The sequence below is a fragment of the Nicotiana tomentosiformis genome, chromosome 2 (genome assembly GCF_000390325.3).
Source record: "Nicotiana tomentosiformis chromosome 2, ASM39032v3, whole genome shotgun sequence".
NCBI classification, from domain to species: Eukaryota; Viridiplantae; Streptophyta; class Magnoliopsida; order Solanales; family Solanaceae; genus Nicotiana; species Nicotiana tomentosiformis.
In genome coordinates this window covers 194,846,407-194,862,053 of record NC_090813.1, presented here as the reverse complement: position 1 = coordinate 194,862,053, position 15,647 = coordinate 194,846,407, and the positions used below count along the sequence as shown (strand labels likewise).

Here is a 15,647-nt window from a genome sequence, read left to right as displayed (position 1 = left end):
ACAAGATCGATGTTGATGTGGTTATAGATTGATTGGAGAAAGTCATACGGATCGCTATCGGTAACGAGTTTGGTATTTCGACATGAGTACTGTGAGTAGTAATCTTACCTCAATTTGTATTTTCATAACTTGCATGATTTACACATGATTTTTAATAGGAATATATTACCGATTATTTTGAGTTTCATGTGGGACAAGTCATTTACTCAATATGATACCGAAATAGTTATTTGAGATGATTACCGTTATTTTAAATATTCTTGTTATCACTAGATATGTTTTACCGTTACTTGAATTTACTGTTATCGAAATGAAATTACATGATTTGATAAGAACTGAAATGCCCTATATTATTTTAAAATATTTTTCTATGAGTATATACGGATTACAGAGACAATTATAAATGGGAGTAGGCTTTGAAGGATTCCGTAGCTAACGACGGGTTAGTTAGACCTGGTGCACCTTGTAATTACCGATACCGTTACAACCCTCGCTAGTGGGAAGATAGAACTAGCATACCGTTACTGATTTCCCTCGAGTAGGGACTATCGTCATATTTGACTTCTTGCGAAGTAGTCTACAGTTATACCGATTACATGACCCGTTCATTGAAACCTCCCAAATATGAATATTGATACTATACAGTATCTACCGATGTGTATTACTGAATTTTTCAATTGAATTATATTACATGAAAAATATGACGAGACTGAAAATTACTTATTGTTTCTGAAAGGGCATTTTTATGATATTTTCTGTTTGATATACTAGTATATTTTCTGACTTGTCCCTAATAAAAACAGTTGTGGTTAAGTGTTATTACTCACTGAGCTAGAGACTCATTCCCCGCTATTTGTTTTACAGAGACAACAATTGACGCGGGCGAGGATTTCGTTAATTAGAGCGTACAGGTTGATAGTTCTTGGTGAGCCTCGCACTTGTTCGCGTGGGCGGAGATTTTATTTATTGTTATGGTCTTTTCTTTGAACTCTTAGAGTCGCTCCATAGTCATTCTTTTAATGCCATGAGAATTATTTTGTTATTATAGACTTATGTTGAGTATCGCTCTTTCTAATTGAATTTGGAGATAAATTAGTATTTCTGGTTGTTAGTGGGTTAATTAGTAAAGGTGGAGACTTGTTTCGGTTAATTGATAAGTTGTTGATTATTTTGTGTGATATTAGGATGGTTGGTTATTGATTTTGAGATACGAAAATTTTTTGGATAGTCCAAAAACATGGAAAACTCTGTCCGTTTGTCTGTAAAATACCAATAAGGCTTACTTGGGAGCACTTGCTCCTAAGCGCCGGTCACGATCCTAAATTGGGTTGTGACAAAGTTGATATCAGAGCTTAGGCTTTAAGTACCGATTCATGGAGAAATGTTTAGTAGAGTCTTGTTCATGGGTATGTAGGCGCCATATGATCTCGAGGCTACTGAACATCTAGGAATGTTTTCCCTTCTTTCATTCTTGATCGTGCATTGAGATAACTTGAGATTAACTTTAGAGTATTTCTTTCGCAGATGGCTATGGCACGCACACCCTCATTTGCTAGACGTGGTGCTGGACGTGGTACTACCTAAGGTGGCGGTCAAGTTGGGGCTCATCAGACTAGAAGACAGGCCGCTCCTCAACCTGAAGTTGTGAACATGAGTCAACCCTAAGCTGCTATACCAGATCATGTGCAAGAACAGGGAGTTCAGGACGCTCCACCACCAGTGCCAACTATTGTACCTACTGTTACCTTACCTGCTGACAGAGTGACAAGGTTATTGAATGTGTTAGAGGTATTGGTGCCTACTCAGGGTGGAAGTTCAGCTCCTCAGGCTACTTTACAGATACAAGCACCTGCACAGACTCAGGCTTTCGGGAATAAGGAGGTATCCCTGCTAGAGTTCCTGAAATTGAAATCACCAAAATTCACAGGTTCTGATAATTCAGCAGATCCTCAAAGTTTCTTGGATGGGACACTCAAGGCATTACGTGCTATAGGATGTTCTAGTGAGAGGTCTGTGGAGCTCGCAATATACAAACTAGAGGATATGACTAACACGTGGTATGAAACTATATTGCTTGGAAGGCCAGCAGGAGCAGCCCCACTAACATGGGACGAGTTCAGTAAGTTGTTTATGGATCATTTTCTTCTAGACAGCCTGAGGAAAAAATATGCTAGAGACTTTGAGATATTGGTCCAGACTCCAGATATGGATGTGTCAACATATAACACCAAGTTCTGTAATCTGGCTAGATATGCTCCTTACTTAGTGCTTACCCAAGAAGCTCGAGTTCAGAGGTTTGTTAATGGGTTGGTTGGTCATCTATACATTGTAGTAGCCCCACAGATGAAGACCTTGTCCTACACTGATGCAGTCGATCTCGCTAGAAAGATTGAAAATAAGGGACGTGATGAGCATGCAACCAGTGATTTACGTAAGAAGTCCAAGACAGGAGGATCTTTCAATGGCGGTTTTAGTGAAAATCACAAAGCAGGAAATCATGGACAACAGCAACAGGGTCCTCAGACAGGGAGACATTTGTCTTCACAGTCTGCATACAGACCATATTACAGACAGGGTACTAGGGGACCATCATCATCATCAGCTGGACATCGTAATTCTGGGCAGACATATGCCACTACTCCAGTGTGGCAGACCTATGGTAGATCATATTTAGGCCAGTATTGTGTTCTGACTAGATAGTGCTTTCGATGTGGCCAGTTGGGACATCATTTGAGGGATTGCCCTCAGCCTCCGAGAAATTTCAGCCAAGCTTCTATACAGTTAGTTGCACCTACTCAAACTACTCGTAATACTTTAGGCGCTGTAGCTACAGGAAATAGAGGTCGAGGTGCTGGAGATAGTGCTACTGTGAATCAAGGGCAAGGGAATGCTGGTAGAGGTCAAGCAAGAGTTTTTGCATTTACTAGGCAGGATGCTCAGGCCTCAAATGCAGTGGTTATAGGTATTATTTCTGTCTGTTCCTTTGATGCACTTGCATTGATTGATTCGGGATCTACTCACTCCTATGTGTCCTCGTACTTTGCTTTGAGATTTAGTAGATAACCTGAGCTATTGAATGATCATTTTCTAGTTGCTACTCCTGTTGGAGAGTCTCTATTAGCTGAATACGTGTATCGTGCTTGTCAGATTCGGGTTGAGGGTAGAGATACTCTAGATGACCTTATTGTACTTGATATGATTGACTTTGACATGCTGATGGGAATAGATTAGTTGTCTTCTTGCTATGCTATCGTTGATTGTCATGCAAAGATAGTTAAGTTTGAGATACCAAACGAACCCAGTTTTATTCTAAAAGGAGGTTAGGTTCCAGAGATTTGCAAAGTTGTATCTTTTATGAAGGCTCAACGACTTCTGAAGAAAGGTTGCTTGGGTCTCTTAGCTATTGTAAATGACACAAGAAAGGAAACAATTAGTATAGAAAATATACTAGTAGTGAGAGAATTTTCTGATGTATTTCCTGAGGATTTACTAGGATTGCCTCCAGTACGAGAAATAGATTTTGGTATTGATTTTCCACCTGACACACAACCCATATCGATACTCCCATATCGGATGGCACCAGCAGAGTTGAGGGAGCTAAAGCAATAGTTGCAGGATTTGCTAGATAAGGGTTTTATCAGACCTAGTGTATCACCATGGGGTGCACCAGTATTGTTCGTAAAGAAGAAAGACGGATCTCTGAGAATATGCATTGACTATAGACAGTTGAACAAGATAACAATACGCAATAAATATCCTTTGCATCGTATAGACGACATATTTGATCAGTTACAAGGAGCTGCCCACTTTTCAAAAATTGACCTCCGATCTGGTTATCATCAGCTTAGAATCAAAGATGAAGATATTTCTAAGACTGCTTTCAGAACTCTACGGGCACTATGAGTTTCTTGTGATGCCTTTCGGACTGACTAATACTCCAGCTGCATTCATGGATTTAATGAATAAGGTGTTCAAGCCGTTTCTGGATAGATTTGTAATAGTATTTATTAATGATATCCTGATATATTCTCGTAGCCAAGGTGACACGAGAATCATTTGAGGACTGTGTTGCAGACATAGCTAGAACATCGGCTTTATGCTAAGTTTTCGAAGTGTGAATTTTGGCTAGACTCAGTAGCATTTCTGGGGCATGTTGTACCCAAAGATGGAATTATAGTAGATCCTAAGAAGATAGAAGTTGTGCAGAAATGGCTCAGACCTACTTCTCCTACAGAGATTAGCAACTTTTTAGGCTTAGCAGGCTATTACAGGCGTTTTGTGTAGGATTTCTCCAGAATAGCAGTGCCACTGACTAAGCTAACACGGAAAAATGTAAAGTTTCAGTGGACGGAGGAATGTGAGCAGAGCTTTCATAAACTCAAAACATGTTTGACAACTGCACCAATATTACCTTTACCATCAAGTTCTGGAGGATTTACAGTATTCTGTGACGCCTCGAGGGTGGGATTAGGAGATGTTCTCATGCAAAATGGTCGCGTTATAGCTTATGCTTCGAGACAATTGAAAAAGCACGAGCAAAAGTATCCTACACATGATTTGGAGATGGCTGCAGTAGTATTTTCTTTAAAAATTTGGATCCATTACCTACACGGCAAAACTTGTGAGATTTATACTGACCATAAAAGTCTAAAGTACATCTTTCCGCAGAGAGATTTGAATCTTCGGCAGCGCCGGTGGATGGAACTACTCAAAGATTATGATTTTTCTATTTTGTATCATCCTGGAAAAGCCAATGTAGTGGCTGATGCATTGAGCAGAAAATCTATGGGAAGTTTGGCACATATAGCTCCTACAAAGAGACTTTTGGCCAATGATATTCAGAGACTAGAAGGTACAAGTATCAAATTTAGTGTGGGAAAGTCAGATATATTGTTGGCTTGTGTTCGAGCCAAGTCTTCATTAGTCGAGCACATTAAGGCCACCCAATATGAGGATGAGCGATTATGCAAATACAGAGATGAGGCCTTAGCTGGTAAGAGTAAGGTTATGATTGTTGAAAGTGATGGTGTTCTTCGAATGGGTGACATGCTATGTATCGCAGACGTAGATAGGTTGAGGCATTCTATTCTTAAAGAAGCCCGCAACTATAAATACACTATATATCCTGGATCTACTAAAATGTACCATGACCTCAAGAAATTTTATTGGTGGGAAGGCATGAAGAAAGATGTTGTTAACTTTGTTTCTAGCTATTTGACTTGTCAGCAGCTCAAGGCTGAGCATCAGCGACCCGCAGGACTACTGCAACAAACTGAGATTTCAGAGTAGAAGTGGGAAAGAATTACCATGGATTTTGTGACTGGCCTACCCCGTACTCTTAGAGGTTATGATTCTGTGTGGGTAATTGTAGATCTACTAACAAAATTAGTACACTTTTTGCCAGTGAAGACTACATATGGTGGAGTGAGGTATGCACATATATTTATGAATGAAATTGTCCGACTTCATGGAGTTCCAGTATCCATTATCTCTGATAGAGGATCACAGTTCACTTCACGCTTTTGGAAATCTTCTCAAGAAGAATTGGGTACATGAGTAGATCTTAGTACTGCATTTCATCCACAGACAGATGGGCAGTCAGAACGTACTATACAGATCTTGGAGGATATGTTGAGAGCTTGTATTCTTGTGTTTGGAGGTAGTTGGGATGCTTATCTACCTTTAGCTAAATTTGCTTACAACAATAGCTTCTAGTCCAGTATTCAAATGGCACCGTACAAAGCATTGTATGGTAAAAACTGAGACTAAGTACATATAGCATTTAGCACGCAATTCAACAAGTACACGACCTCCATGGGTCCCAACAGTACTATCACATAGCCTAAGCATGATTTCTAACATGATTTACAGTCAAATTTTATCAACACATAGAGAGCATATAACTAACAACAAATTATTCAACTTTACAGTTTCCCGGGACGGACCAAGTCACATCCCCTCGGTGCACGCCCACACGCCCGTCACCTATCATGTGCGTCACCTCCAAAATAATCACATAATACCAAAATTTGGGGTTTAATACCCTCAGGACTAGATTTAAAACTGTTACTTACCTCAAAACGTGAAAATCTTTACTTTTCTATGCCTTTGCCTCGTAAATCGGCCTCCGAATGCCTTGAATCTAGTCACAAATAATTTGTTTCTGTCAATAAAATTTATTGGAATTAATTCCATAAGAAAATACTAATTTTTCATAAAAATTCGAAATTTAGCTCAAAAATCGCCCGTCGGGCCCACATCCCGGAACCCAACAAAAGTTACAAAATCTGAAAGCCCATTCAACCACGAGTCTACCCATACCAATTTTACCAAAATTCGACCTCAACTCGGCCCTTAAATCTACAAATCTTATTTCCAAATTTCTAAGTTCCAATCTCCGATTTACACCTCAAAATCATGTAATCTAGTCGGATTATTCGATGATAATTCAATATTATGGAGTAGAAATGATCACAAGGGACTTACCTCAAGTTTTCCTTGAAAATACATCAAAAATCGCCTCTGCTCAAGCTCCAATTTGTCAAAAATGGTGAATGGGACGAAGTCCCTACTTTTATAATTCTGCCCAGACAACCTCGGTTCTGCCTCGATCTTGGCCTTCGATCGAGGCCCTCGATCCTAGGCCTCGATCCTGGCCCTCGATCCTGGTCCTCGATCCTAGGCCTCGATCCTGATCCTCGATCATGGCCCTCGACCCTAGCCTTCGATCATGTCTTCGACCCTGCCTTCGACCGTGATCCTCGACCCTGGGCTCGATCATGGCTTCGATCGTGGCCCTCGACCCTGGGTTCGATCATGGCTTCGATCGTGGCCCTCGACCCTGGGTTCGATCATGGCTTCGATCGTGGCCCTCGACCCTGGTCTCGATCATGGCTTCGATCGTGGCCCTCGATTTCTGGGCTCGATTCTGAGAGATTTCTGGGCTCGAATCTAGCAGAAGAAATTTCCAACAGAAGGAAATTACAGTAGCTGTTGTAGTTCAATTTTTGATCTGTTAACCATACGAAACTCACCCGAAGCTCTTGGGACCTTAACCAAATATACCAACAAGTCCTAAAATATCATACGAACTTAGTCGAATCCTCAAATCACCTCAAACATCGCTAAAATTATGAATTACGCCCCAATTCAAGCCTATTGAACTTTGAAATTTCTAATTTCTACAAATAACGCCGAAACCTATCAAATCACGTCCGATTGACCTTAAATTTTGCACACAAGTCATAAATAACATAACATACCTATTAAAATTTTCAGAATAGGATTTCGACCCCGATATCAAAAAGTCAACCCCTCGGTCAAACTTTTCAAAAATTTAACTTTCGGCATTTCAAGTCTAATTCCTCTATGGACCTCCAAAAAAATTTCCGGACACGATGTCCGAAATCACCATACAGAGCTACTGGAATTATCAGAATTTGAATCCGAGGTCGTTTACACATAGGTCCATATCCGGTCCACTTTTCTAACTTAATTTTTTTAATTATGAGACTAAGTGACTCATTTCATTCCGAATTCCTTCCGGACCCGAACCAACTAACCCGATAAGTCATAAATCAATTGCAAGACATAAATTGAGCAGTAAATAGGGGAACGAGGTTATAATATTCAAAACGACCGGTCGGGTCGTTACATTGTTACTTGACATTTAGCATACTAAATATTAAATTGCATATTTCCTCCTTAATTTTCACAATTAATTGCTACTTGTCATCACTTGTTTCTAAATAAATCATAATTATTATATGTCTATTGTCTTACAATTTCTTATTAATTGTTGCATTTATTAGAATTATTTCTTTTATAAGAATTAGTAAATTATATTATTGAGGAGCAGGTTGCACACCGCAACAGAAATAAAAGTGAATATATTGGAGGAGCGGGTTGCACGCCGCAACAGAATTGATTGAAAGTGAATATATTGAAGGAGCGGGTTGCACGCCGCGACAGAATTGAATGAAAAGATGTATTGAGGATCGGGTTGCACGCCGCACCGGAATTAAATAAAAATGAATATATTATTGGATCGGGTTGTACGCAGCAAAGGAATTGAATATAAATATATTATTGGATCGGGTTGCACGCCGCAACGGAAAGTGATTTAAGTAATAATTAGTTATGACTGCCGAGTTGGCTTGATTGTTGATATGATTTACCGGTTTAATTTCTATTCATGTTCTCCTATATTGTTGTTATTATTATTATTGCGTACAAGGTAATGTAAGTGACCTACCTTAGCCTCGTCACTACTTCGTCGAGGTTAGGCTCAGAACTTACTGTGTACATGGGGTCGGTTGTACTCATACTACACTCTGCACTTCTTGTACAGATACTGGAGTTGGTCCTAGTGGCGTATAATAGATTTGCTCGAATTCAGCTATCCGCAGGAGACTTAAAGTATAGCTGCACGACGTTCACAGCTCTGAAGTCCCCATCTACTTTATTCTAGATGTGTATTTCTGTCAGATTTTATTCCAGTTATTAGTTTCTTTATTATTAATTAAATTAAACAGTTAAAAAAATGGTTAAAATTATTCTAACATTGGCTTGCCTAGCAAGTAAAATGTTAGGCGCCATCACGGTCCCGAAGATGGAAATTTCGGGTCGTGACACGATCTCAGGTCAAAGGAAACTTTCACATCACATTCTTCAACAGAATATCCTATTGATAGTTTATGGTAATTTTAACCATTAGGAATTATCCAATGAGTCAATTTAATGATCATATCTCCATATGCATCATCTATCTATGTGATTTAGTTAATGAGATCAACTAATATTTATCTCATAAAGAATATCACATAAATATTGATCCTAATTAATAATCCTACGATCAAGAACAAATTTAGATTAAATTAAAAGAAATTTTACTCTCATTATTATGATCTCCATCATGACAAGTCTCAAAATTTAATCAAGAACCTCATCAAATTAATCAAAAAATTAATAATAATGAAAAAAGAATATCAAATACCATATATATTTTATATGAAATAACGTTCACAAAAATATATTCAAATCATCAAATATGAGATTGGATCTAGGGCATATCTACTATATCCCTAACAGTCCTACCATGCTGACTTGGCGACGTTCTTCATTGTTAGTGGCGACCACAGAACAATTTATCCTTTCAGCTTCCCAGATGAATTTTTGACATTATTTGGACATTCGTATTGGGGCAGGATGGATGAAATGGAGACTCGCTTCTGGTGTTTTGTGTGACAAGAAGGTACCACCGAAACTTAAGGATAAGTTTTATAGAGTGATAGTCAGACCAACGATGTTGTATGGGGCTGAGTGTTGGCTAGTGAAGATCGCTCATGTACAGAAGATGGAGGTAGCAGAGATGAGAATGTTGAGATGGATGTGCGGGTACACCAGGTTAGATAGGATCAAAAATTAGGTTATTCGCGATAAGGTGGGTGTGGCCCCTATTGAGGACAAGATGCGAGAAGCGCGGCTTAGGTGGTTTGGTCATGTGAGGAGGAGAAGCACAGACGCCCCAGTGAAGAGGTGTGAGAGGTTGGCATTGGAGGGCCTATGTAGAGGTAGAGATAGGCCAAAGAATAGGTGGGGAGAGTTGATTAAGAAAGATATGGCGCAGCTTCAGCTGACCGAGGACATGACCCTTGATAGGAAGGTATGGAGGTCGATGATTAGGGTGGTAGAGTAGGTAGTCTAGAGTATTCATAACAGTAGTATTGGCATGCAGTCTCGCTTTTTGTTGGTAGTAGGTTTTTATGACTAACCGTTGTGTGCTTTCATTGTTGATCACCTTACTATCTTGTTGTTTTTATTCTGCTTTTATATGGCTTTATGGTACTGTCCCTTCGTGTCTATATTTTCATTAATGTGGTGCTTATACTTTCCTGAGCCGAGGGTCTATTGGAAACAACCGCTCTATCCTCACAAGGTAGGGGTAAGGTTTGCGTACACACTACCCTCCCCAGACCCCACGGTGTGGGATGATACTGGGTATGTTGTTGTTGTATTAATTGGACATTCGAGAAAATAGAAAAATTTTAAACAACTGTAATCTTGAGTCCGTTGGACAAGACTCATTGTCGAGCTCTTCAAGTCGGTAACCACTTTTTAAAAAAACATCATATCATATTATACTAAAAGTAGAAAGATCCTACCTTCAAAGTTGTATTATTTGGACATTCGACACTACAACAAAATTGGCCTATGGCAATACCTTTTATAGACGACTCTTGAAAAATGTTGCCAAAAATAGCTATATGCACACTTTTATAAGGGTGGCCTTTATTAAGAGCTTTTTGCAACGCATTTTAGGTAACACTCGTAAAATCGTGCTCTTTATATACAAAGACTACACACTGTATGCATTGCCTATATGTAAAATCTTTTGAGAACGCTATCCACATATGAAGCTACACTTTACTAGCATTACTTTTGGTATATTTAAAAGCAACACCGTCCAAGCGTGGTCTAAAATATTTACGAAATTCATACAAAACTTTCCCACTTAAACTATTCCCTCTAAAATTTCTAACTTAAACTATTCCCTCTAAAATTTTCCATAGCTTCCCCCTCACTCTAGGTCTAGGGCTTGAAACCCACGAAGAAAACTTTTTCTTCACTCGATTTTTCAAAAGATGGGATTGTCGATGGCACCCAGTCGGCGACGATCTTCAGAAGAAGATCTGTGTATGGATATATTTGTTGTGGGTTTCACATAAGAGGTTTGAAATCGTTCTATATACTGCTTTATTGTCTAACATATTCACCTACATTTTAATATATTTATATTTTTGACAATGCATTTGTTTATATTTCTTTAATTTTCTTTTGCTTGATCTAGATAATGAAGGAAGAGTTGGTGATTGCCAAGGATATTTGAAATGTCCACTTAAATGATAAAATGTTGTGAAACTCACGAATTTAGCTAAACCACATTTCTTTAGTGGAACTCAACTTGATTGACTTGAGTAGAACTAAAAGCTTCTGTTTTTCATTGAAGAACTCGAATATTTCAAGACTACACAAGTCCGTTTAGAATTTATGTTAGAGATGAGTTTACAAATCTAATGGAGAAACAATTCAGGTGGCATGAACCTGAAGCTTTAAACCAATTTTGATTGTTTTATTTTTTTATAACAGGTATACATCATTGGCCGTGGTCTGACCAAGGAGTACAGAGATCTTCAGACACATAAACATACCATCCAGGTATAAAAATTAAACATACTTTTTGGGTTGATTTGATAACTGATCAATTAACTACTTTGTGTTTTTACAATTCTCAAAAAAAGAAAGAGAAACTACATTATGTTAGTATTATAGATGATTAATCTCTTTGTCTTGTTGTTCTCATATAAGTTATCTTAGTTCCTTTGTTTGCACTATTTCCTTTGTCTTTAGTATAGTCTTGCTTTGCTTTGTTGAGTCACGCTCTGGCTAGTTCAGTATCTCGTAATAATTTTTATTATTTTGTCCCTATTTAATAGCATTGTAAGAGAAGGTAAAACATACATTTAACTTTGTGGTCTAAGAGTTGTGTGTTTCTTCCACTCCACTATGTCATTAATTGTTATCTTAATTTGTCAGGGACATGATGAAAAATAGTTTTGTCACTCTTTGGGTTCTTTTTCCATTTATCATTTTCTGTTTATTTCAATCATGTTAAGGTCTTTATAACTCTTTATTTATCATGTTCTGTTTATCTTTGTGGTCTAAGAGTAGTGTATTTCAATATGCTTGATGCTTTTTGAGGAAGTTTTCTCAATTAAATTTCCCTTTGACTGTTAAGGTCATGGCAATAGACTCTGTCTGCTGATAATAAATGTGCAGAACTACTTAAAACACAGAACGGTTGATGCCATTGACACTCGATCCTGGGAGCTTCAATGTAACGACCCGACTTGTCGATTTAAGAATTTACGTCCCGTTCAGTGACTTAAGGTCTCGAGAAGTTTCGTAATATGTATTATAACCCGCGGGTGTGGTCGAGTTTGATTTTCGGAAGATTTAGAATTAAATTGAAAGAACAATTCCTATTTAGAAGCTTAAATGGAAAGAGTTGACCGGAGAGTTCACTTTTGAACAAACGACCCTGGAATAGAATTTTTATGATGTCAATAGTATCGTATAGTGATTTCGGACTTAGGCGTATGTTCGGATTTGGATTTGGAAGTCCGTAGGACAATTCGACGCATTTTGGCGAAAGTTGGAAAATGAAAGATTTTTGGAAAGTCCGACCGAAGGTTAAATTTTTGATAACGAGGTCAGATTTCGATTCTGGAAATTTGAATATCTCCATTTTGTCATTTATGACTTGTGTGCAAAACTTGAAGTCATTCCGGGTTGATTTGATACGTTTCGGTGCAAAATATAGAAGTTGGAAGATTTGAAAACTCATAATTCGATTCGATGCGCGATTCGTAATTTCGGCGATGGTTGACATGGTTTGAAGCCTCGACTAAGTTTGTATTGTATTTTTGGACGTGTCGGTATATTTGGTTGAGGTTTCGAGGTCCTCGGGTGGATTTCAGAAGGTTAACGGATCAATTCGGACTTGAAGAAAAGTTCCTGAAATCAGTCACTTTGTCATTTTCGATTGAGATTTTGGAGCTCGGTTTTTGGGCAATTTTGGAGGAGTTCTTCACGACTTTGACTTGGATAAGTGTCCTATACCCTAAAGTGTTTATATTTCATGAATTCATGATTGTAACGGATTTTAATGGAAGAAATTAACATTTTGGCAAAATCGTCCAAAAACAAAAATTTAAGACTTGGAGGTCGAGTTGTTATCGGAATTGTATAAAATTGGTATGGTTGAACTCGTATCGGAATGGGTGTTCGTATTTCATGAAAAATTATGTCGGGTTCCGAGGGGGGCCCACGTTGATTTTGGGAATAAATTTTTAAGTCGACGTATTATTATCCGGAATAGTTTCCGATGAATTTTAATGAAATTATACAATTAATTTGGATAGATTTGAGCGGTACGGAGGTCAATTCAAGCAAGAAGGCGATTTTGGAATATCGGCATAACTTCAAAAAGGCAAGTATCTTGCCTAACCTCGAGTGGGGGAATTACCCCTTAGGCATCGAGTCTTATGTGCCATTTGTAAAATGTGAAAAGCCGTGTACGCGACGTGACGAGTACGTATTCGGGCTTATATGTGCAAAATATAGTGGGTTAAAGTCTTAGATATATTGTGTAGTAAATTGGATAATTATTGACATTTATTAAATCATCTATTTGCCATGCCTCAATTCATGTTTGTTGAATTTGTTTTTAAATGACAGTTTAATGTGATTTTTACTTGTATATTAATGTGAATTCCGTGAGTTTGAAGATTTGATATTTCTTGGAATTTAATTTCATTATGGATTTTTTCTCTGCAAATAATTAATCAAATAAACTTAAGAAAGGTATTAGTATATTTACCAAAAAATTGTATAAAAAAAAAGGGTGGTGTCCTGTGTTGAGTTATTTTTCCATCTCTATTGTTGATTCGAGATTTTATACGTATTGTGTGGAGCCTTGGGCTATTTGTTGTGAAATTAATTGATTATCTTATATATTTGGAATTTAGTTGTTGTCGTTGGGCAATTTGTGATGTTAATTGGTTTTTTTTTGTTATGTTGCCGTGATAATATTCCATGTAAATTATTATTTTATTTGAGTTATTATTTTGAGGATATAAGGGTGGCATTCCACTGTTGATATTATGTGGTTATAAGGGTGATATTTTACCGTTGTTATGTGTGTTGAGATATTGTCTGGGCGGAGTGATAAGGGTGGCTATAGGAGCGATAAAGGTGGCTATTGATATTGTCAGGGCAGAGGGATAAGGGAGGCTATTATAGGAGTGATAATGGTGGTTATTTTCAGGGATGATATGTGATGATTGGAATTGTTGCGTTGGTGATTTTTATGTGATGTTGTGATTTTTCTTGTGTTTATTTTAATATCTTGTGCAATTGGTCTAGTTGTTGGTAAATTGGTAATAGTCTGATTTATGTTAAAATTGGGGGTCTGTGGCTATTGTCAGGCAGATTATGAGATGAAATGTGGGCAGGAGGTGCCGTGAGTAAATAATGATAATATTACGTGAATTGTCCGTGCAGTTGTGATATGAAATGAGGGCACGAGTTGTCGTGGCTAAATGATGATGATATTGGCACGTGAGTTGTCCGTGCGGTTGTGATAGAGAAATTTAGCACGAGTTATCGTGGAAATATGAAAGTGGGCTGAGACCCGTATTTTATGATTTTGAAATGAGGTGTCACATGGTGACTTCGAATTAAAGAATTATATTCAAAATATTTATTTGGAAGGATTATTATTCAAAAGGATCTATTTGAAAGACTCAAATTCGAAAGATATTTATTTGAAGAATTATATTTGAAAGAGATTAATAATTATATTTGAAAGATATTTCTTTGAAAGGAGTATATTCGAAATATATTTATTGGATAGTATTATATCCTAAAGATTACTATTTGAGAAGTATATAGGCGAAAGATTTATATTTGAAAGACTTGAATTAATTGGGTGTACTTGTATTTATTATTTGTTGAGCAATATTAACGGTGTTCTTGTTGCCCTGTTGTTGTTATTTGTTTCCTATTATTTTATATACTATATTGCACAGATTAATAGACTAGTGAGTGTCTTGACTGTACCTCGTCACTACTCCACTGAGATTAGTCTTGATACTTATTGGGTAGCGACTGTGGTGTACTCATACTACACTTTTGCTCATTTTTTAGCAAAGCCAGGTATTGGAGATATCAGACTTGGACAGAGTTAAAGCGGGATCGTAAGGATTCAAGGTAGAGCTTCTTGGTCGTCGCAGTCCTTTGGAGTCTTTCCATTTTATTGTACTGTTAATTTTTAATCAAATAGTATTGAGTATTCGATCCTTGAGATCATTCTATGTATTCAGTTAGTGTTCGTGACTCTGTATTACCAGTCTTGGGAAGGTTGTTATATTTGTAATTATTTCCTCTGTTAGTTTTAATTTAAAAAAATGGCTTGAAATGTAATTGAAATCGGCTTACCTAGTCTTAGAGACTAGGTGCCATCATGACGCCTGAGATGGAATTTTGGGTCGTGACAAGTTGGTATCAGAGCTCTAGGTTCATAGGTTCTACGAGTCATGAACGAGTCTAGTAGAATTTTGCGGATCGGTACGGAGACGTCTGTACTTATCTCCGAGAGGCTACATAACTGTTAGGAAATTTTCACTTCTTTCATTCTTATCGTGCGGATTTGTTGATTGTGGAATTTGAGCCTTTGTATCTCTATTCTCTCACAAATGGTGAGGACACGTGTTACCGGGTTAGCTGAGCAGGCATCCGCACATACTGTTAGGGCTGCAAGAGGTCGGGGTCGAGGTAGAGCTCGAGGAAGGGCACGTGCCGCGACTGGAGCACCTGTCAGAGCAGCAGTTGAGGAGCCGCCAGTTGCTCCAATTGGGGGACAGGAACCAGAGACACCTGTTGTTACCCCTGGACTTCAGAAGACTTTAGTACAGTTCCTAAACATGTTGGGTATATTGACTCAGTCGGGTTTGATCTCCGTTTCACCAAATATTTCACAGGTTGGGGGAGGAGTTCAGACTCCTACCGCCCGTATTCTAGAGCAG

The 15,647-nt window shown here is 38.0% G+C and overlaps 1 protein-coding gene across 1 annotated transcript; it reads left to right on the top strand.

The window, feature by feature from the left end:
- Positions 1 to 1,524: 1,524 nt before the first annotated feature.
- LOC117280466 (uncharacterized) lies at positions 1,525 to 5,289 on the top strand. The gene is made up of 6 exons (XM_070194882.1): positions 1,525 to 1,573; positions 1,679 to 2,643; positions 2,719 to 2,962; positions 3,092 to 3,186; positions 3,361 to 3,504; positions 4,285 to 5,289. Exons 1-6 carry the CDS (start codon positions 1,525 to 1,527, stop codon positions 5,287 to 5,289), a joined length of 2,502 nt encoding a protein of 833 aa, XP_070050983.1.
- Positions 5,290 to 15,647: the final 10,358 nt, after the last annotated feature.